This window comes from Ictidomys tridecemlineatus, unplaced genomic scaffold (assembly GCF_052094955.1).
Source record: "Ictidomys tridecemlineatus isolate mIctTri1 unplaced genomic scaffold, mIctTri1.hap1 Scaffold_50, whole genome shotgun sequence".
Lineage (NCBI taxonomy): Eukaryota > Metazoa > Chordata > Mammalia > Rodentia > Sciuridae > Ictidomys > Ictidomys tridecemlineatus.
This window is the reverse complement of record NW_027523264.1, coordinates 80,166-104,034: the sequence shown is the minus strand read 5'-3', so window position 1 is coordinate 104,034 and position 23,869 is coordinate 80,166. Positions and strand designations below refer to the sequence as shown.

Genomic DNA, 23,869 nt, shown 5'->3' with positions numbered 1-23,869 from the left:
CCGTGCCCAGAACTGGAGTAAGAGCCAAGGGTGATGACAGAATTTTGAAGCATGTATGTCAGGCATCCCAGATCTGTTGCTCCAGGGGACCAGCCAAGAGAGGTCTGGAAGCAGGCTTTGAAATGGATGAGAATCCCATGGGTGCTCTTCTTAGGCAAAGCTGAAGATCATTGTTTTTCTAGGATCCAATCCAAGCCCAGACTCAGATACTCCTATTGAATTCTCCATGCAAAAGGCCTAGAAAAATGACAGTGAGAAAAAGAAGTCTAAATCCACTTACATTATCATCCGTAATTGACAATACTCTGAAAACATCTCACACTTGCCAGAAATTTTGAAATTTCTCCCTTAGCTATTTTTGTTGCTTTTGTCTCCTTTTATATGTGGGCCGTGTTCATAATCCCTATTACTCCAGAATCAACATGAGGAAGCCATTTGCTGAAAACCCTGCATTTTACCTTCAGTCAGTAGAGAAGCATGAAAGGAGAACTGGGGCTCAACTCTTGAAAGAAAGAGGTGGAGCAGTAAGATTGGTGCATAAGAGGTTCTGTGTTACCTGACAAGGGAGTTTCAGGTACAAGTAGTTTACAGTTGAGATATCAGCTGCACAGCGTAGGGTTACTCTGTGCAGTTTCCACTTGAAGTGCCCCTGGTCCTCCCTTTCCAAGGCAGCTGCTGGCTCACATTTAATTCACTAACCAGTTCTTCTTCTTCCACCTTGGCCATCCTTTCTGGCCCTGGCAGAGGCCTAGCACTTAGCTTCTATAGTACCAGCCTTTTCTGAAAGCTTTTGTCTTACACACACACACACACACACACACACACACACACACACCACACACATGCACGCACACCCCACAGCCCTTCCTTTTCCTTCTCTGATGCCCTTTCCCTGCCTGTTCCTTCCTGCTCTGGTTCCGTGTGAAGCAGCATCTACCCTGGTTCCATGCCAGAGGGCAGTTCTCCCCCCCACCCCCAGCTGCAGTTCTGCTCTGCATTTCCTGGGTGATGACATTATGGAAGAGGCTTGCAGCTTAGTGGTTATGAATGCCAGACTGACCTGGGATTACCTCTCAGCTCTACACTTCCTGGCAGTAGGTGGTCTGCTTCTCCTCTGTGCCTCATCTGTCAAGTGGACAGAATCCTCATAACCAGGACCTGCATCCAAGGGTTGCTCAAGGGCCCTTGTAATGAGTTAATTCTCTCAGGTTACTTGCGATAAGGCCTGGCACATATAAAAGCCTTCCCATTACTTTTTGTTATTGTGATGTTGTTATTGTCACCTCGTTGCCTTTTGCAGCCTGTTTAGTCAGCTTTCTGGTTGCTGTGACTAAAGGATCCCACCAGAGAACTATAGAGGAGAGAAAGTTTATTTGGGGGCTCACAGTTTCAGAGGTTTCAGTCTGTAGACAACAGGTTCCATTCCTCAGGGCTCCAGGTGAGGCAGGGACATCATGGTGTAAGAGTGTGGTGGAGGGAAGTGGCTCATGTGATGATCAGAAAGCAGAGAGAGACTCCACTTGCCAGATACAAAATATATACCCCAAAGCCAGGTCCCCAGTGACCTCCCTCCTCTAGCCACACCCTACCCTCTTTCAGTTTCCACTCAGTCAATCTTATCATGGCATTAATTCATTGAGTTAAGGCTCTCATAACCCAAGCATTTCTCCTCTAAACCTCTTGCACTGTCTCACACATGAGCTTTTGGGCTACTCCTCACACCCAAACCATAACACAGCCCCTTGTTAATTCCCTTCCCCAGACTCCAAAACTACCTCTGTGTGCACACTAAAGTAGAGGAGGAGATGGGTCCTCCCAAAAGCTTTTTTACTTCAAATGAAAGAGGGGACAGAGCCATAGGTATCTTTAAGGGTTCAAACTTGGATGAATGAGGAAGGCATTTAGCAAAAATGGAAATGCTGGTGCCATCAGCTGGAATTAAGGACAGTGGTGTTATTTCATTAATTTGCAAATTAATCAGCTGGGAGTGGGGCACGTTTCTTTCTTTCTTTTTCTTTTTTCTTTTTCTTTTTCTTTTTTGGAGGGGATAGCACTTTTTGTCTAAAGTAAAAAGAAAATATAAAAGAAACCTCACCAGTTTTTGAGATACTGTTCAAACTATGAATTATTTATTATCTCTGCCTCATATTGTACCTTGACTCCTAGCCTCAGGCTTTTTTAAAATTTATTTTTTAATTTTTGAATTAATGAGGTTGTTCTTTGCAGCTCCAGTATGGGGTTTTTTAAAACCAAATTTTACTCATAATTTAAAATTTAGACTTAAAAACCTGGGAACATTGCCACCATTGAAAATGAGAGTGATGACAAATTAAATTCTCACTTGCAGGGATAGAGTGGCCAAGGAATAGAAGGTGAGAGGACCATCTGGAAGAACCTGGACTGTGAGATGCCCTCCCAGGACAGCAGATTCTCCTCCTACACCTGCATGTTGTGTGGGAGCTGTCGGTTGTCAGAGCCAAAGATCCAGGGTTAAGGCCTACATGGAATTCATGTCAACAAATACAGATAGATTACTCATGTAGTTAAAAGCAAAGAAAAGCTGTCTTCTTTCATAATAGAAAGTGGCTTAGATACTACTCTCAAAAACAAGAGACAAATATGTAAAGGCTTTAATATTGGACAAGATATAAATAGTGTCATAGAAAGTTACGAATGATGTGCTTTTGCAGTAGGAAAAGTCTAATTAAGGAAGTTAAAAAAAAAGTCTTCGTAAACTATTCTTGCTGTGTAGCTTACAAGGGAGGTGAAGGGTTTGTGAAATATGGCAGGGCTATGGTGAGGGCATTTCCAGAAGAGACAGGAGCCTGAGCACAGGCTGCAAAGCAGGAAACAAGAAACACTGGAACAATCTAGAATGAAGGCCTATCACAGCTTGGGAAGGCTACCTGGGGCAGTATGACTTGATTCCTCCTTTCAGTTAAGAGTGGAGGGCCACAAGGGCATTTTGTGAAGGGACATCAGGTGATTAGTGCTTTAAAGATGACCCTCTGAAGGTAATCTCAAAGGTGGACTGAGATTCTAGTTTTAGAGGCCAGCTAAGAAGCTTGGATCTAGAAAATAAATTATAAAACACACACACACACACAAACCTATATATATCCACAAATATATATGTGTATATGTCTATATACCATATAAACACACACATGTGGAATAGCACACATACACATTTATACACACACATGTACATATACTCTCTGAGAACAAGATCCTGGCAGTCTAACCCCTATGGCCCGTAGCCCAGTCAACACTCATATCTTAAATATTATTGGGTTACATCAATAACTAAGTAGTTTTCTCCTGATTTCTATTAACCATCATTCAAGTCACCTCTCTCCAGAAGACTCCATGAACTATTTATAAATTCATTTTATCATTTAAAACTAACAACCACCACATGAATTTAAAGACGTGTTTTTGCCTGGTATCCAACCCACCACCTATATGTTTATTGCCTTTCTGAATCTATAGCTCTGCGATAGTTGAATTTCTAATCCCTGCCTCTAAAACTGACCTTGCTGGCCTTGTATATACATCTTAAATCGCTCTCTTTCCACACTCCTTCATTTCTACTCTTCTCATCCCTGACATTTATTCTCCTACTTTTCTAATTATTCCCTATTGAAGGGACCTTGAACTCATATTGGAATTGAAATTGCTAAAAATTAGTGATTAAATTTATCACTACAAGTATAGTTTGTATCTAGAAAAAAATCGTCAAATTCTTTATAACACTACTTTATAACACTAGTTGAAAAAATGCTATCATTCATAGGTACACGCAGGGTAGCAAGAGGAAATGGGGGTCAAGTCTAGCCAGTGATGTTAAGGAGGACTTTGCTTGTGCTATTCTGAGTGAGGTGGAAAGCCATTGCAGGGCATGAGTGGAGTGACATGACCCAGAGAGCAGATGCTCTGCTGGTGGTAGGAGTTCCTCCCAGAGCATAGACAGGGTTCTTACCTGGCCTTATTGGATCTACCGATTCCTTGGAAGACTGCCAAGAGATAAGTGTGAAAAGAGCAAAGATCACAGCTTGTTCAAGCCAAGTTCTGTAGGTGAACTCCAGTGTAAAATGGAAAGTGTGGGACCAAAGGCCTATGCAGCAGAGAGGATTTGAATGAGTTCCTCAGAGCAGTGGGGAGCCAGCAAAGAGTGACATAAAAAATGATATGTCCCTTAAAAGGATCACTCTGGCTGCTGTGGAGGAGGGCAAGACAAGAGGCAGGAAGAGCAAGTGGTGGACTGCAGAGGGATTGGTGGGCTTCCTTAAGGCAGCATCACGGGGATGGAGAAGAGGGGCCAGATTCCAGAGAAATCACTCAGGAAAAAAGAACTGGAGTTTGGAATGGGCTGGCTGCTGGGAATGAGATAGCAAGGAGGTTGTGCCACACGTAACAATCCAAGTTGTGCCAGAGGTTGAGATAAACTTAATGGGTGGGCTTTTTTTATGGGTGTAAAGAACAGGATCAGACTCACCTACAGCCTGCAGCCCCAGTGAAAAGCTCCTAATTTTGCTTTACCTACAGATAAGAGAAGCAACACAGCATGAGGTAGCTCTACTCATGGGCCTGTAGACACTTTGGTTTAAGACATCAGGCTTTAGAAAAGGAGGTTAAAGTGTTCATTCTTTTTGCTCATGGATTTGAATTGCAATTTGAAGTTCTAAAAATGAGACACAGAACTGTCAGATCCCAATATGCTTCATTCTTGAACAGCTTGACTTCTGCACATTTGGGACATAGGGAACATTCTGTCAGGCCAAACCCAAGAGAGTTCATTTTTTTTTCTGAAAATATTTCAATCTCTATTCTGGATCCTGGGTTTCCTGTGTTCTACATAAAGATGGTAGCAGCAGGCAGGAGACTCTGCCATTCTGTCATGTTCTTGTGATTTAGACTTGGGAATGAATTGCAAGTGCCCTGGCTGCTGACATGGGTCTGTGTCAAGTGTGAGAAGGGGTAGGCTGAGGGCTGGTTGATGAGCAGGCCACGTGCCAGGAAACCGGGCACTGCTATTAGTTTAACAGCCACCACGGAGACTGCGAGACTGAAACTGTGTTAGGCTGACTGGGTGTAGATCATCTTTGAGAGCAATAACCTGCTTGATTTGGATCAGCTGGCTAGATTTTTATTAGCATTTGTCACAAAAACCAGGATCAGACAGATGCAGGAATGGCATATGGTGGCAAGGTGGCAAATAACAGGGTACGTGCATTTCAAACAGTATCGTGGCTGACTCATTTGTTGGAATGACAAGCCCTTATAAATGCAAAGACCTTATAACTTATCAAGATAAGAAGAAAGGCCCCTCGCCAATTTCATCTGACCCTTGGCTCTGTTAGTGCTGTCATTTTAGTTCAGTGCTTCTAATCTTCTTACTGCCTCACTTCAGGTTTTCCATCTTTACACCGAAGGGGATGAGCTAATGTGAATATTTTGCATCTTTTCAGATCCTGGGCTATTTCTTTTGAAGCTTGTTGTAGGGAAACTGAGTGAACCAAAGCTTCCTGTGGAACCAGTCGATCTTCATACTCAATAATGTTGTTAACATTAGCTATCTTTGAAATGATGGCTTGTTTTTGTTTTGGGTGTAAATAGTTGCAGTGGGAAAAGTGTCCAGGCGTGGGTTTCTTTCCCTTTATGATATTTTTAGTATAGTTACCAGTGATCAGGATTTGCAGAGAATAAAACAGCCAGGAATCTTCCCTCCTGTTACTGCATCCCGTAACCACAGTAACAAGAATTCTTAGAGTGGTAGAAGATTTTTTTAAAAAGGAAATTATGTATAAATGTTAAGGATGGAGTAAGAACATATCTCATTGGGTACTATGATCTTCAATGTGAGAATGAAGACATCCTCTTGTAGAAAACCTATTAAGTCCAGATATATATGGACGCCTTAGTTATGCAGTTCATAATTCTTCTGTGCCTCACTGGAGAGGAGAGGGTGGAAGGATACCAGGTGAGGGGGAGCCCTCTAGAGGACAATCACCAAAGCAGACACTGGATCAGGAAAAAAAAACTAGAAGTCAAAAAGAAGGAATGTTAAATTTAGGGCAGATCTGAACTGATAGTGTGAATGTAATGTGATTTGCCATGTGCTTCTGCTGATGTTGGGGTGGAGCAAAATGGTGACTTTAGCAGTTTAAGAGCTGCCAGGCTGTGGTTTGCAAGCTGACTCACAGCAGCTCTACATAGTGACATTTAACTATAGAAGCTTGCAGCTGCTAGCGGATACCTGTCACAGAAAACCACAGCAACAGAAGCAGGAAACAAAGCAACAGGGACAGAACAATCCCCTTAGTGCAGTAAAAGTCCTTATGTGTATGAGCTAAGAGTCCCTAGGCTGTTTACAAGCTTGCACCCATATTCAAAATGTAGACTGCACCCTCCAATATAATTGCACCAACTCCCTTGCCTTGATGTACCCCAAACTTGCTTATAAGGGGCTGAGGTTGTAGCTCATTGTCTTGAATGTGTGAGGCCCTGGGTTAAATCCCCAGCACCACATTAAAAAAAAAAGTAAACCAAACTTGCTTATATACCAGAGTAAAAACCATGCTGCACTCAGGGCTCAGACTTTGGGAATTATCCCTCTGGGCTCTGGTGCTACTCATAAAGTGTTGCTGCCAGTTCTTGGTGTCCTGACCCTCATTTCCTGCCACAATGTAGAATATATTTATTAACAAATCGGTCATATAGCATCATCAGGGATTTATTGATGCATGTGCTAAGTAGGTACTAAAATAAAAATCATTCTTTTCACTCAGCATAATTCACAGTCCTAACCTGCAACACCTGGGATAGGTAAGGTCAGGAAATGGGGTGCATTGTGGTAATAAATAGGAAATTGAGGGTGAGTTGGATGAGGGGACCCCTCTCCCAGCGGTAGTGACAGGTAGGGTTTTCTCTGCATTCCAGATGCTTCTTTAAATGGAAAAATGTGCCTTATAAACCCTGACCTGAGTTAAGCCATGAATATCATTATAACTCACTGTTGTTTATCTTGTGCCCAGGAAGAAATTGATGAAGCACTTCATCTCCTGTTTCCCTGACCATAATACACATAAGATTGTAATACCAAATTTATACCAAAAAAAAATTAATACCCTCTTGGCAAGGGTTTTAGTATTTCTGTTGATCCCTTACTTATAAATAAAATGAAAGAAGAGTTTAAAAATCTTAAACTTTGCAGTGCAAAATGACTTCTGACATCAATTGTTTTAGAGGATATTTTTAGAACATGTTGTATGGGAAATATCCTGCTGTCTGTGTGCAGTTAGATATTCATAGTATACATATCTATGTGTACATCTAAATCTAGCCAACCAATTAGGGTTGGGCCACTTGCTCACAGGTGCCTTAATGACCATCATTTATAAGCCCATCTCAAAAATCATGTTTGTAGGAAATAAGATCCAGACAGTGAAGCTCATACCTGTCAAAGCCAGCATAAGATTCATAACCTGAGCTTAGTCAGCCAGTGACTAATACAGACTCAGCACATTTAAGCCCAAACCACAGTGGCCTTCACTTCTAGTCTGAGACACTACAAGGCCCCTGAGTTTCTAGTCAGCAAGCCTGCTTTGCCCTTTTTTTTAAGAGAAAATAGTGATAACAAGGATTTATAAATTCCAGGTATATGTCAGGGGCCCTCCTAGATCTCACATCTTCCCTGAAGACTGCTGGGCTCATACATGTGGCCATATCTGAACCCTCTGTGGTCTTCCTCTCTATGGGACTCAATGGGTGCTCTATCGTGTAACAGGTTGGCTAAACTCCCTGTGTGTTCATGACCCTGGCACATGCGCATGCCCTTTAGAGCAAGGACAATGTCTTACACCTCCTAAGTGTAGTTCACGCTTCTGTTCATTCATCTGCACAGAAAATAGTTATTGAACCTATCTGAGGCCAGGTCCTGTTCTACTCTTTGAGGATATACTAATAGAGAGTCCTTGGGGTTAATGAACATAAAACTCATAGCCAGAACCATAGAAAGATAACTATAAACTTGTATGCCCTGATAAATATGACAGAGGAAAATGAAATATAACACTCTAAGACAGAAGAGTTTATGATCTTATTTAAATTTGGGAGCAGAAAAGACTCCAAAATGATAATATTTAAACTGAAACCCAAAGAAACATAGTCTTTTCTTTAGTAGGGACTAGGAACTATTTCTTGCCTTGAAAAGTGTTTAATGGTCTCTAAAGTCGCATGGCATTAACATCCTAAGTGCAGCGAATCTCCATGGCTGTGTCTCCCAGTACAGCCTCTACCTCCCCTTTTGCCAACCTCCCACACCTTTTATCTTGAAGGAAAGCAGTTGGATCTCAGGACTACTTGCAGAATTAGGACAAAGTTGTTCTTGCTAAGATACTTATGAAGCATTTCAGCAGTCTCTAGGACACATGAACTCAAGATGGCATATGACCTTGATCACTAGTGCTGCAAAGTAAAAAGTATGTGGCCTTCAGGATTCAGCCCATTTAGAGTTGAATCCCAATCCCGTGACCTCCAAGAGATGATTTCATAGACTCAGTTTTTTCCTCTATGAAGCGGAGGACAAGATCTCTTGAAACTCACAAGGATTCATGAATACTGATGTGACACATCCAGGCACAGAGCTAGAAGTCACTCAGTCACTATAGCCCTGCCCCACCTTTCTCTGAACCTTCTGGGCCCCAATTTCTGTGGAACCCCATGGTTCTTCTCTCTGCTCCAAAAATCACATGAAGATTGCTATCACTTCCCTCAAAACCGGCTCCCAGAGTCCAAATTGTCTTCAGTTAAGAGACATAACAGGCCCATGATGGGCCACCTGGGCCCTAACCTTGGAAGGATGTGACCACCAAAGGACTAAGCAACACCTCAGTACTGCTCAGAGTAGTCTAGAGTCAAATGGAGAAGAAGTATCGCCCATCCACAAGGTAGGGGCAGTGTAGGATTTGGTCCAGGGGTAGCTTAGAGACACCAGGCAGAGTGATCATTCAGAACCTGGAAGCAGGAAGTAGGGATGCACAGATGGAAGCCCAAGTGTGTGGGTGCAGCTTACCAGGAAGGGGGAAAAGGGGCTATGATTGAGGGCTCCTTGAGGCCTCCAGGACTTTATGCACAAGATGGGCACTTGGCTTGAGGCCTCTAAAAGAAAGAGTCCATTCTAGGCTTCAGGAAGAGAGGTGTGGTCGGGACTGAGGCAGTCTCCAGTGATAGCTTCAGGTAACTGCCTGGACGAGGTCAGCTTTGGGAAGGGGGTATGGAAGTAGGAGAGCTCCCAGAGTCAGGCTGCTCTGCTCCTCTGTGAATGTTAAATGCAATTATAATCAAACCTCTTCTTTTTTTACAGATCAGCACAGACACTTCAGGCTTGAGGAAGCCAGATCCAAAAGGTTGGAGTGTCCTATTGGCTGATATTCAGCAAGGAACTTGCCTGCGAAAAGTCACACAGATCAGTGACCGCAGTGCCCCACAAATTGAGAGTAAGCAAGCAGTTCAATCAGGCCTACCGCAAGCTCAGGGCAGGGGCAAGGGCAGGGCACAGCCACAGTCCCTGGCTGGATTGCATTTGTGATGCAAGACACACCAGGCCATCTCAGACCTGCTTAGTGGACAGACAGATATCTGGGGAAGAGAGTCAGAGATGGTTTACAGTGCATCTTCCATCACTTTTCAAAGGCTAAAAGTTAAAAAACAAAACAAAAACAACTCCATGGTAGGTTGACATTTTTATTCATTGTATAAAACACATATAACACAATTTACCAATTTTACCATTTTAAAACCTTTAGTGGCATTTACTAAATCCACAATGTTGTTGGAACCATTCCCTCTATCTAGTTCCAGAACATTTTTATTACCCCAAAAAGAAAATCCCACACTCATTAACAGTCACTCCATTCCTCCCAGCCCAGCCCCTTGCAGCCACTAACCTACTTTCTTTCTCTATGGATGTGCTTATTCCGGTTATTTCATAGGAATGGAATCATGTCCTCTGTGGCCTTTTGGTGACTGGCTTCTCTCAGGCCAGCATTTTCAAGCTCCATCCATAATATAGTATGTGTCTGTACTTCAGTCCTCTCACACAGTTTCATCTTATGGATGTACCATATTTTGTGTGTCCATCATGGGATAAATAAAGATCCCTTACCCTGTGCCAACATAGTCCTCAAACTTAACTATAGACAATAAAGCTCTCAAATTAAAAAAAAAAAAGGAGTTTTTGTTTTTCACAAGGAAAAAGATGTATTCAAAATTTTATCTCACAGGATCATATGACTGCAGCCTCCTGTCTTCCAGAACATAATAGGAGCCTGTGTGCAGGTCAGATAACTCACGCTGAATTCTGCTTCTGCCACCAGGCAAATCAAGGGGCCTCTTGTTGTTGTTGTTTTTTGTTGTTGTTATTGTTTGTTTTTTGTTTTGGTGCTAGGAATGAAACACAGGCTCTGCCACTGGACTACACCCCTATACACCCCAAGCCCCAGGTAACTTCTTTAAGGCTCAGTTAGCTCATCTGCAAAATGAAGGAGATAATAATACCTGCTCTTTTTTCTATGGTGGGGTAGTGTTCAGATTATGGAAGATTGAATTATTTAATAATGTAAGGTATTGGGTCTTTATATATTTTACAATGATGTGCATGATGGTCCTAAAACTAGTCCTAAAAACATAATTGTATCTCATATGATAACACACAAAGACACTTTTTTTGAGGGGAGCAGTACTGGGGATTGAACTCAGGGGCACTCAACCACTGAGCCACATCTTCAGCCCTATTGTGTATTTAATTATTTAGAGACAGGGACTCAATGAGTTGTGTAGTACCTCACTTTTGCTGAGGCAGGCTTAGAACACACGATCCTCCTTTCTGCCTCCTGAAAAGCTGGGATTACAGGCATGGGGCACAATGCCAAGCCAAAGACATGTTTTAAAAAAAGAGTTTTCAAAATTGATTATAATATAAATTAGTTTCCATTTAGACCCACTGTCTACTTGGCTATGCTTAATTAACAAATTAATCCATTTTTTTGGAATACTCACTTCCTAATGACTCCAGTAATTAATGTATATTAATACTCAGAATAATCTGTCTACTTTCAGCCACCAGTGGGCACTGTGTCCTAACTTCTCCCTGCATAAAAGCTTCAGGCTATAAATACATTCTGTCAGTGATTTTTGCCTCCGCTGAATATCTTTTCAGGTTCTGCAATTGGTAATCACGCACATCTCAAGGGCTAGATTTAGTGATGTCCAAGTTTTCAGGCTTCCTGTTTTACAGAAAGGAGTTTAGGGAATCATAGAATGGGCCCAGTGTCTGAGAACCCAGGGGAAGGAAAATTCTTAAGCAGAAATCATTGCAGACCGTCACTTCCTGCTTGTAGTTCTGGTCAACCCCCTGTGGATAGCAAGTTAAGATGGTGGGCTGAATCAAATCCATAGGTTTTCTTTGTTTAGTCTTCCCAATGCCAAGCTGCGAATACGACCAATTCTACACCTGCCATGTTCAGGTTTTCTAATTTGCAGTGTACTGCTGATTCCCCATCAGCATCCAGCAAATGGGTAGAATTCAGGTTCCTTTGTTTGGTAGCCTTTCAGGGTGGTTGGTCACAAATGGTTAGCTCTTTGACAGGGCTGGAGAGGGCAGCAGACATATATAGGCACATGAGTCTGTGGAGTATCAAGGCAGAGGGCACCTGGGGAAGATGCTGAGTGCAAGGGCGACACTGGAAAGAGGACAATGAGACACTGCTGAGACAGTGTCAAACCCCAGAGTGAGAAGGAACTGCTCAGCTCTGCTCACACATCTTCACCACTTGCTCTTCTCTTTGAAGGTTCGAAAGCAAGCAACAAAGAAGGAGGAGGCTCTGCCAACTCCCGAGGAGGAAACACACCCCCAATCCTGGGAGATCTCTTCGCTGGTGGCTTTCCTGTGTTGCGACCATCAGGCTAGAGGTTGTAGTAGGTAAGGAAAAATTTGGACTAGCTACATCATAGTCTAAATCTCCTTAACTCATGGAACCAACTGGGAAATCCACATGTGACTAGTTGGTTCCACATGTGCCCAGGGACATGTGTTTTATAAACAGTCATATTAGAGATCATGTATTTGGGAAGTTAAACATTAGAACTTTCTAAAGCACAGAATTGTTCATGAGGAATCTTTCAAATCATCATCCTAACAAAATTATTCAATTAATAATTGAAGAGCAATTTGTATTATTTAGCCTTGCCCAGACAGAAGGTGCAAATCATAATAGGTCATCATAATGACATCACTATGGACTCACTAGAGATGCATGAGTTGTAATGGTTTTCACTCATTGTATCAATTAGGCATTGATATGTAACAGAACATAGAAACTTAAGAGTTTTAAATGAACATTTATTATTTGGCTTATGATTCTGTGGGTTAGCAATGTGGAATGATCTCAGCTCTACTCCCTCAGCATCTGTAAACCTGCAGGTTAGGTAGGTGGCTTTCCTTTATCTTAGATTTCTCCTGTTTTTCCTGTCTCTGAGGCCTCAGCTGTAACCACTGGCTTGACTCACCTCAAGTCCATGTGGTCTCTCAGTCTCCAGCAGGCTGCTCAAGGGCTTGTTATCATGGTGGTGGCAAGGCTCCAAAATAAAAGGAAGATGTGTATAAAGTCCCTTGAGGCTTAGTCTTGGAAGCTACTGAGAAGTAACTTGGAAGGCTAGGAAGTGTTAATTCCTATCACATCTAAAGCAAGTGACAAAGATATGGAAATAGACTTCATCTTTTGAAATCATATTCAATCATATTAAAAGGTTATGTTAATAGTCAATCATATTCAAAGATTACAGAATTAGGCATGAGAGAGTAATTGAGGCCATTATTACAATCAGTTCATTGTAGTTATGTATGCTTTAGTGGGCAATGGATGTTTTAAAACTTTTGCATTCAAATTGGATATATATATATATTAAGAAAAAAAAAGAGTTTTCCTACTATTGTGCTCTTTAGCCAACAAGATGAATAAACTCCAGGTATATAACTGACCCAGGGACTGTCAGGCTCCAAATATTCCTGGTACCTGATCTTCCACCACATGAGCAGGAAGCAGAGGATTTTGTATTCTTAACAGACTCACTTTCAGGGTTTTTGAATCTTGGATTCATGATATTTTCAATCATTTAAAAAGTTTGGATTGGTTATTCAAGAGTAGGCTCTGTTCTGCTTTTTAAGTTTATGATTCTTTTAAATTTCACTTGGCAACTGGGCATCTAGGTAGACGCTGTCTTATTTAGGGAGCTGCCTGGGTTTTCTGTCATCATCTCTGTGTACTATGGGAACAGGTTTCAGAACTTTTAGGCTGGATTCTCTGTGCTGATCCCTGCCCTAGACATCATATAAAATATAGATCTTGTCCCTGGAAAGATCAGGTAGGGCTTTCTACTCCTGGGCATAGGCAGCCAGCTGTTCTGGCCCCTGAAATTAAGTTAATTCCTCACGACAAAGATATGTCTTCCAGAATCTCCTCAAAGAAAATCTTTGACAGAGGGATACAACCAAGCTGTAGTAGTCTTGCCCAGGTGACTGTCACATCATAGCCAGAGGGCCACCAGTGCGAAAACCCAAACACCATACTCCTGCCCACTTATCTTCTTCCCCCAGAGGCACTTCTTCTATGCCTTTGGCCTGGATTTTGACATCAAGTCCTTCAGGAATATTTGTACCAGTTTGGGGAAACACTGGAGATTCATATGGGATGAAAAACTCCATAACCCCTCAATAGACAATGGGGTTTATAATCTGAAACAAAAGCTGCCCCTATGCTGCAGCACCCAGGAAGTTGTATATGTGAGAAGCAAGCATTTTTTCAAGTGTTTTCCACATATTGCCATATATCATATAGGGGTAGTGAAAAAGGGGAAAGTGTGTTCCCTCCTTTAAGGGAGGACCCTATTTGGAATAAATATTTGAATATGCCTCCTGAAAGGACAGTGACAGCCCCTCTGACAGTGACCTCTCTTAAAATCGTATTTAAACAATGATTGCAGAACTTCAGTGCATTAAGCAGGAAGAGGAATTTTTTTCTCCTTAGCAAGAGGCAAGGGAGGGGGAAGAAGAGAATCAGCACTGTGGTGCAAGGTTGTATCAAGAGTCAGAGCTCCCTCCAAGGACCCCATATCCACCCCAGTCCTCCATAAAGTCCAGCAAACACAAACGAGCAATTTGTTGTTACCCCTGAGTTTAAGAGTTATTGGATTTCAGTGATGTGGTTGGGCTGGGGTTGTGGCTCAGTGGTAGAGCATGTGCCTAGCATGTGTGAGGCCCTGGGTTTGATCCTAGGCACCACATGAAAATAAATAAATAAAATAAAAGTACCGTGTCTAACTACAACTAAAAAATAAATATTTTGTTTTTAAAAAATTATGTGGTGAAGGAGACACATAGAGGATGAGAAATTCAGAGATCAGGAAAAAGCCAGCCCTTTGAAAATTAGAGTAAGTTTTTGGGAAAGAGGGCTTTGAACTTCTAGAGGCCATGTAACTAGGGGGTTCAAGGTCATTGGACCTGGAATGTGGAGGACACGTGTTTCCCTGCTGATTTCCCTTATGTATTCAGGGAACCATGAATTTTATGTTTGCAATATAAAAACAAAGGATGTCCTTGTTCATAAAATGCTAGCAGTGAGGAAACCTCCCTAGCCAGGTGTTTGGGCTTGGTATACCTAAGGATCCAAACTAGAGCATAAGGGCAACTGCACCTGGCAGGTAAAGGTGGATGAATGTGAGGGGTCTTGAGATGAGGAAGGGCATAGGTCAGAGCAGTCCTGCGTCCTGGGCTGGACGTGAGAAGGCTATTGGCAGGTGAGAACAGAATAGTAAGATTAGCGTCTGACCTGGGCTTGTCTGGAAGGTCAGCTCCTTGATGCTCAGAAGGACCTTGGCGCTCATCCAGCTGGTCCCAAGTGCCACCCACGCGCTTTAGCTTCTTCCTTTCTCTGTTGTTGAGCTAACCCAGAATTTGTTTCATTTCCAGGTGGCAAGACAGGACAGGCCTCTGGTTCAAGAGCACCTTCTCCCCGGCTTCCCACCAAAACCATTAGTGGCCCGCTTAACCCCCCTGCATCTCCCAGGCTAGGCAATGCCTCTGAGGCCCAAGGCGCTGCCAGGATAGTCCCTCCTCGCCCCAATGTGCCCGCCCCACCTTCACCTCCTCACCCCCTACCTCCACCTCTACCACCTTCTTCCCCCACCAAGGCCTCAATGGTGTTCCCACCGGGCCTACCGACCAAAGGGAGCTCTCCTGCCATTGCACCCACTGGCCCCTGCCCTCTTTCGCCTCCACCTCCGCTGCTTCCTCCGACCCCACCCTCTCTGCCCCTGGCCTCCCTACTCAGTGACAAGGCAGTGAGGCCTCAGCTGGCCCCCTTGCACCTCCTGCCCATACCGACCCCTCTCCCTCTCCTCCCACACTGTGGGTATCCAGGACTTAATGAGGAGCCTGCCAGCCCCGCACAAGAGGTGCCAGAGCCCCCCTGCCCCGCCGCCACCGCCACCTCCGCCACCCCCACTCCCCCCCGTATGCTTCCTGTTCGCCCAGGGCTTTGGTGCCAGTGCCTCCCTTACCAGGCACTAACAACTGCAGTGAAACCCCTCTCCCGCTGGCCCCCAAGTCCCCCAGTTTCTAGGCCCAACAGCAGAAGGCCAGCATGCAGGGCTTGCCCACACCACCTGGCCCGCTGGGACCTTAGCCGCTCCTGCAGAAGAGGAGGATCTGCAGAGGCCCAGGTAAAGCAGCCCAGACCGCAGAACCCCGTGCAAACCGTGGGATGGCTCCAATCTCAGAATTTTGTTTTAGTCCAGAGCTACTCAGTACCTCTGAGTAGAACCTTGTCCCTCTATGAGACTTTATTGTTGGAAGTTTTCATTTTAGAGACGCAAACCAAGGGCTAGGGGCACTGGGAGACTTGTCCCAGATCCTGCAGAAGGTAAGGGAGGGATTCTGGCCATGATCCTCTTGCCATCACTGGCTGGGACCCTGGTCAGCCACTTAACAGTCTGTGCGTCCTCTGTGAGATGAGGACAGCAATCTTTCTACCTCCTGGAGTTGTTGTAAAGATGGAGGCCTTGTACGTGATGTGCTTAAAACAGGGAATAGCAAGTGAGCTCTAGAGAAGAGTTTTGTTTTTACTATGGACTTTCTGTCTCCAGATCTACTCCTCGGGTGGGGCTTGTTTCCCAGCCCAGGTCTCTGGTTTAGTCTTCTGAATTATTCCAGTCTGGCTCCCAGCCTGAATCTTCACTGGCCCGCAGCAGATTGGATTCACATTCTGCCTATTGGCAGGTTCTCAGCTGACTGGAGAAAACAGGGCCTGTATCTTTAGCCAAAAAGCAAAAATAATTCTTCACTTACAGAGCAGAGAGGATTGTGAATTGAGTGTTGATGGCTTGTGACTTACTTCACTGGTCCCTGTAGTGGTAGACTTCATGCACTGTTGACGCCTTTCCACACAAAAGGTACCACCACACATCCACACACACACCTGCATTTACACACACAACTCAAACACAATTACAAGCACTCTCTCAGCCTTACACACAAACACCCTAATAAATGCGTACTCCATACACACACCCGTATACATACACACTTAACACGTATACAACTCCCCCACACATATATCCATGCACATATTTTTTGTTCTGTCAGTAAATCTTTTGATGCAGAAAGTTTCTTAAATGAATTTTGTTAAATTAAAAGCAATGCCAGATTATTGTGGAGCAAATAGAAATAATATCGCCTAGAGATGAAAACTGTCATTTGGATGTCATTTTTATTTTTTTTTTCTGAATACATGTACATTTACATGCTTAATACCATTTTGTACTTACAATTTTGTATTTTTACTTAATACTATACTAAAAGCAGTTATGTAAAATTATTAAAATGTATAAGTAAATTAAAATGATAATAGGTACATATATTTGATTCCCTGTTTTGTTATTATGAATAACAGTGTAGGAAATACTTTTATAGAGATTTAGTCCATACTTTGGATATTTTTTATTTTTTTAATTAATTATTTTTTTTTCTTATGTGGTGCTGACGATTAAACCCAGTGGTTCACACAAGCAAGGCAAGCACTCTACCACTGAGCCACAACCCCAGCCCCACTTTGGATATTTTTTAAAGGATAGGTTCCTAAGAGAGAATTCCTAGCACAAAGGGCAAGGATATTTTTAAGACTGTTGATCAGAAGAGATAAAGTTTTAATCATTCTTCTTTCAACTGACTGGTCACCAGGAGGCCCGGCATTGTGAGTGGTGAGCCCCTCTGGTATCTGTGATTTTAAATGTCCATGATGGAGTGGAAAGAAAAGCACGTTTTGGATTTGGAGAGATTTGAGTTCAGATCCTGAGTTCCCTGTATACTCCTGTGTAATCTGATGCCAGTTGCTTGTTTGTTTTGTTTTGTTTTATCTTGTTTTTTTTTTATTTACTCTGACAAATGGGAATAATGACAGCACCTTTCACAGGGCATTGCTGAGAATGTGCGGTGAGGGCCTGCGCGTGGCTGGGGCAGCAGCCTGTATTTTCCTTCCTTCGTTCTCCTTTCCCACAAGGAGGGGCAAGTTCCCATCCAGAGGAGGATCAGCAGTCTCTTTAGCCCTTTAGTCTCCTTGTGGGATCAAATAACTCCTAGGTGTCTAGGAAGAAAAGAGTGAGAGAAAGAAGCCTGGAACAGTCCCTTTGGGCAGACCCTGCAGGGAAAGCAGGAGCTCAGAGGGCACCACTCTGCTGCTGCTGCTGCTGCTGCTGCTGCTGCTGCTGCTGCTGCTGCTGCTGCTGGAACCCCCACCTGCTCCAGAAGGCTTGCCTGGCCTCTCCCTTGGTGTCTTTGGACATGAAACTTGATTTCCCATGTAAAATAGGGGTAACTTCTACTTCAGCTCAACTTGGGAGAAGGGAAAGAAGTTGTAATTGTAAGCAAGTAGCACAGGGAACGGTGGTGTACCGGCAGAGTGATGGTGGCAATGTCATTGAGGAAATAAGCAGCAGTGGGGTACCTGTAGTGAGGAGCCAGGACACTGGGCTATTGACTGCTAAGGGTCACACAGAATAGCACAGGGAGAGGAGGGAGGAGCCTCTGGCCATTGACCAGGGAAGGCTTGAGGGTGTAGGTTAGATTTGAGTTGGGCCTTGGTGGTCAGGAAGGATCTAGGTTGAAACTGAAGGAGAATAAGCAGATTGCAATGCAGAAGAGCTGGTGGGGGCAGAATTCAGTGGGAGCAGAATTTGAGGGTAGGAACATGCCCCTACGACCCATTCTTCTAGCCTCCCTCTGGGTCCTCACCTAGCAACTACCTTTGCTGTTCCTATCACTCTGCAGTGGGGCTATTCCTTGAGCTGAACCATCTTTCTTGGGCAGGAGTTACTTGGGATTGAACTCAGGGGCACTCAACCACTGAGCCACATCTCCAGTCCTATTTTGTATTTTATTTAGAGACAGGGTCTCGCTGAGTTGCTTAACATATTACTTTTCCTGAGGCTGGCTTTGAACACACAATCCTCCTGACTCAGCCTCTCAAGCCAATGGGATTACAGGCATGCCCTACCATGCCCAGAGGGCTATACCATCTTATAATGAGGGTCATCATTAATATTATCACAACTGTGAAGCACTTACTGTATTCCACTTGACTGCAATCAACTCATTTAGTCCTCTCAACCCTAGGAGGTATGTGTCCTAGTATTCCCATTTTTGGGTAAGAAAACTAAGGCACAAAGAACCTGTTATTTGTGCCAATGAAAGAACTGTGATTCATTCTCAGTTTGGCTCAAGCAGTTGCCCTTTTAATCACTATATCATATTATATCCAGAAATCTAAACGTCTAATCTCTCACATAGAGTTATAACATCACTGTCCCTATTCCTAATGCCCTGTCATCTTCCCCAAAAGGGACCAGTAGAGGAAAGCTAAATCCACCTCCAGCATCTCCTGCAAGATCACCCACCACAGAGCTTTCTAGCAAAAGCCAGCAGAACCCTGCCTGGACCCCCACCCAGCAGCCTGGAGGTCAGCTGCGGAATGGAAGCATGCACATCACCAGTAAGCAGGTGCACACCTAGGGGACTGTGCCAGTGAGGAAGTGATTTCTCCTGGCTCCTGGAGAGAGCTTACATGCTTCCCAGTGAACTGTGGGCTCACACAAATAGAGGAAAGCCTACAGAGCCTGTGAAATAGGGTTTCTTTCACCACTTTCTGGATAGTTCCAGGGCCTACATTTAGACTCTTGACTCAGATTAGAGAACCAAAAGAAAACCAGCATTTAAATTCTCTCTTTGTGTGTATGTCTGTCTCTCTCCATGGAGACCAGAGTGCCAGAGAGACCAGAGTGATTTGGATGAGGGCAAGGAGTGGGTGGAAGGCCCATGAGGTAGGGGGACAATTGGAGCAAAACTATGGAGGTAGGAAGTTAAAGGCACCTGGAGTTGGATGTGACTGCAACACCTCTGCTCCCCTTCTGTGTGCTAGGCTATGGTCAGACATAAGACCCAGCTCAAAAGACAGGAGTCAGCCCAGGAAAGGGAGACAGGACCACTTCTCTTTTCTCCCCAGGAGCTCACTTCTGCTCCCTTAGGAGCTTCCTTAAGATGTTCATTGGAGTAGTTTGGTGGGTGATGGGAAATCACTGCTGATCTCACTCTACTTTCCCTCCTCCCAGCCAAGCAGTAAAACTTGAAAGGTGGATGGATATCTTGGGGGGAATAGCCCTTCCATCAACACCTTCGCACAGAGCAGGCAAGCAGAACACAGTGCATTTGCTTAGAGTGACGTGTGTTCTCCTGGAGCGATCCAACGTGGGACCTGCCTGTAACCCAACTAAACTTTACCATTTCCCACATGTGCAGATGACTTCGAGTCTAAATTCACGTTCCATTCTGTGGAAGACTTTCCCCCTCTGTATGAATACAAACCATGCCAGAAGATTTACCCCAGCAAGGTCCCCCGAAGTAAGTACTACCTTGACAAGACTTCTGGCTTTTCCTTACACTCCTAAAGTAGGTGCTCAGTGTGCATTGATTGACAAGAAACTGCCTGAAGGGTGACATCATGATTTTACTGTCCTGATGCAAGGATACAGTGTGTTTATACTTAATCAGAACATGTATTTGTCCTTGCACATAAGAGTTCATTTGGAGATTTTGTTTTTATTTTTGTTTTTTGTACAACACCAGGGTTAACTGACATCAGATTTGGATGCCTAAATTTACCACATATCCCTTTCCTCCTGGGACTTTTGGCTAGGGAGCTGAATGCCCACAAAGAACACTGAAATGGAATACAAGGACTGAACTGGGAAAGAAATAGAATTTTCCCCAATTCAGAATTCTGACAAATCATGCAATGGAAAATATCCTTAGGCCAGTGGTTCTCAACCATGGCTGGCTACCTACTGGAATGACCTAGGAGTTTTTAAAAGTCCTGAACTCCACGCTGCCTCTCATCAAAATAGCCAGGGTGGGACCCAGATTTCACTATTTTTGAAAGCTGCCAGGTGATTCTGGTGTACAGTGTAGGTTGAGACTCAGCCAGGAGAAGGCCTTCTGCTGACTGAACAGTGTGGTCAGGCTCCAAGAGAGGCTTTAACTCAGCTCGCCTGTTCAGCTGTGAGAAGAGAGGAAGAGACTGAGGCTGAAACAGCAGGGAAGTGAGAGAAAAGCGAGGGTGGGGTACTACCACACTGTCGCTGCTCGCTGGTTAAACTTAGCCAATTCTTGTGTGGTGCTGAGCCAGCTGGACTGGACGAGGGGTGGCAGGAGGCAGCAGATTCAACAGTATGGGGTGAGAGTTGGATGTGTGCCTACCCTGTTGCCTAAGTAAGGACCCTGTCCCACTCACCTGAGCACCCTAATGAAAAGTCATCAGAGTCCAAGGCTAGCTTGAGACCAGGAATCGGGGACCAGGTTCAGTGGCCCTGTCCTCTCAGAGGGGCCTTGGTGAGGTCCCTTCTGCAGAGGAGCAGAGGTGCTCAGCCTGCTCTGGTCAGGGCAGAGGGCTCTCAGCACCAGCCTGGACAGAGTTCCCTTTTCTGGCTGTGGGACTGCCTGTCAGAGAGAGGGGCCTTGTGTCCTCTTTTAATCACAGGTAATTACCAGTTTTCTGACTTGAGAGAAAGGGAGTTGATTGTTATAAAGGCGGATGGGGGAGAAATCACATCCCTTTAAAAAGACTGAAGAGGGGCTCACCTGGCATGTGTCCAAAGATGTTGTGTCCACCGAAAAAACTAAAAACTAAAAATTGAAATTCATTCTCTCTCTCTCTCTCTCTCTCTCTCTCTCTCTCTCTCTCTCTTAAAAAAAAGAAAAAGACTGAAGAGCCAGCAGTTGGAGGAGGCAGGTGCTGCACTGGTCTCACCTCACATTCCTGCTCAGTTCAGCAAATGTGTCCATACTGCCCTTGCACAGCAGGCACCCTGCAGACACCAAAGGCTGCAGAGTAAGAAGCAAGGTCCCCACACCATCCTCCGCCATGCACACTCCTGAAAGATGAGTGAGAAGCTAGCTGCCGTACATGACAACGTCTTAATGACTGGAGTGTTAGGGGCATTAAGGGGAATGAGTAGAAGGTGTGGTCACAGTGGCCTAGAGAGAGGACACTGTTTACACATGCCCAGGAGAGAGCATGATAGCGTGGTGCATTTAGGAACCATAAGTCCCCCATGGTACTTTAGGCATAAGGTGCCTGATTGAGTAAGGATACACAGGCTGGCATAGGTGACAAGTTGGGGAGTGTCACTCAATAATATCCCTTTGCTCATTTTGTAAAATAAGCATAATAATCTGGTGGGAAAAAAAGGTATCAGATGAAGACTTGGGGGTTCCCTTTCTTGTTGGACATGACTTAGGAAGTTGGCAATGGTAGACTTCATACTGCCCATGATGCCTGAGAATTGGAGAGCTATAGTCCTGGGCCCCACTCACCCTGCCCAGCAGGGCACAGCTGACAATCTGTGCTCTATGCCCCATTGCAAGAGAAATGTTCGCATCAGTGCCCTCCTCAAAAGTAATCCCCTGCTGCTCAGAAAGGAACAGAAAAAAAATGTCTGCTAAATGAACTGACATCTTACAGACAAGAAAGTGAAATTGCAATTTCAAAAATAAGGTAACTATTTTCAATTGATGTGGCATCAGTGGACATGAAATACTTCGGGAGATTCTCTCAAAATTAAATGAGCATATTCTTGCCATTCTTGTGAATCACAGGGGAGAGCCTTGTTAATGATGTTAGTGTGATTACATTTCTCTGTACAGTTTTCCTCTCCTCGCTATTGAACTGGTCCCCCAAGATATGGGAGTCTTCATGGTCCAGAAGTCAGTGTTGTTTCTGTGAGACACATGGGTTCTCATGCTCAGGCATGGCAGTGCTCACTCTGTCTCATCCTGCTTGTTTTCTCTCCCCTTTCTTCTAGAACGCATGCATGCTAAAGTACACACATACCAGAGTACACAAATGCCCTAATATTTAGCTTTTCCAATGGCTGTATTTGCTGTCTCTGCTCTGCAATTAATGACTATTCTATTTTTTCCCATTGGTAAGATGATTTTGTCTAGTTATTTAAATATTTTAGTGATGCATTAGGTTCTTCAATGATTTAAATATAAAACATATGACCTGTGTTAGTCACTCTTCCTTTATTGTAATACAATAACCAAAGTAATCAATTAAAGAGAGAAAAGATTATTTGGCTTACAGTTTCAGAGGTTTCAGTCCATGGTTGTTGACTGGCCCAGTGCTTTTGGGTTTGTGGTAAGGCAGTATCTTGTGCAGATGGTGGAGCAAAGCTTGGGGCAGCCAGGGATCAAAAGAGAGAATAAGACTAGGGTCCATAGTCCCCTTTAAGGGTACACCCCCATAACCTAAGACTTCCCACTAGATTCTACCCCTTGAAGGTCTCCACCAAACTATAAGAGCACCACAGACTGAGGACCAAGCCTTGAAGACATGGGCCTTTGGGGGACTTTCCAGATCCAACCTATAGCAGCATGACCCATTAATTCCTCTCCTGGATATAGACCCAAAAGAATTTTAAGCTAGTCTTCAAACAAAACACTACACTATGAATGCTGTGCAGAAACATTCATAGCGGCATAATTCACAATCACCAAAAAGTGGAAATTACTGATGAATTGATGGACAATGCATGATCATCCTGTAATGAGATATGATTTAGCAATAAATGATGCTTGAAAACATTATGCTAAGTTAAAGAAACCAAATAGAACAATCACAGTTGTAGGATACCATTTATATGAAATGTCAAAAATAGGCAAATCCATAGAGTCAGAAAGTTAGATTAGGCATTCTAGGGACTGAGGGTTGGAAAATGGGGAATGATGGCTAATGGGTGTGGAGTCTCCTTTTGAGGTGGTGAAGATGTTTCAAACTCCAGGATACTTTTCATCTTGTAAAACCAAAACTCTACACCCATGGATTAATAACTCCATGTTTCCCTCTCCCCCTGGCTCCTGGCAAGCACCATTCTACTTTCTGTCTCTATGATTTTGAATACTCTAAGTACTTCCTATAAGCAGAACCATACACAATTTGCTTTTTGTTACAGGCTGATTTCACTTAGCATGATGTCCTCAAATTTCATCTATGTAATTTATGTCAGAATGTCCTTTCTTTTTAAGGCAGAATAATGTTTCATTATGTATGTATGTATACATACACACACATACAAACACAAATACCACATTTTATTTATCTATTCACTGGATGATTGGGTTCTGCCACATTTTAGCTATTGAAAATATTTACTGCTATGAACAGAGGTATGCAAATGTCTCCTTAAGACTCTGATTGTCATG

General features: G+C 43.7%; 1 protein-coding gene across 3 annotated transcripts in view; it reads left to right on the top strand.

The window, feature by feature from the left end:
- LOC144373808 (uncharacterized) overlaps positions 1 to 23,869 on the top strand; it is a 41,689-nt gene that overhangs the window by 5,673 nt on the left and 12,147 nt on the right. For 2 of the 3 annotated variants that reach the window (XM_078036790.1, XM_078036789.1), the window contains exons 2-6: positions 9,368 to 9,500; positions 10,287 to 10,341; positions 10,451 to 10,505; positions 11,853 to 11,983; positions 15,029 to 15,780. In XM_078036790.1, the coding sequence (XP_077892916.1) occupies positions 10,293 to 10,341; positions 10,451 to 10,505; positions 11,853 to 11,983; positions 15,029 to 15,780 (987 nt within the window). In that variant the 5' untranslated portion in view covers positions 9,368 to 9,500; positions 10,287 to 10,292. Of the gene's footprint in view, positions 1 to 9,367; positions 9,501 to 10,286; positions 10,342 to 10,450; positions 10,506 to 11,852; positions 11,984 to 15,028; positions 15,781 to 18,953; positions 19,104 to 19,906; positions 20,009 to 23,869 lie in introns of all 3 variants that reach the window. The other variant, XM_078036791.1, reaches the window with a different exon arrangement.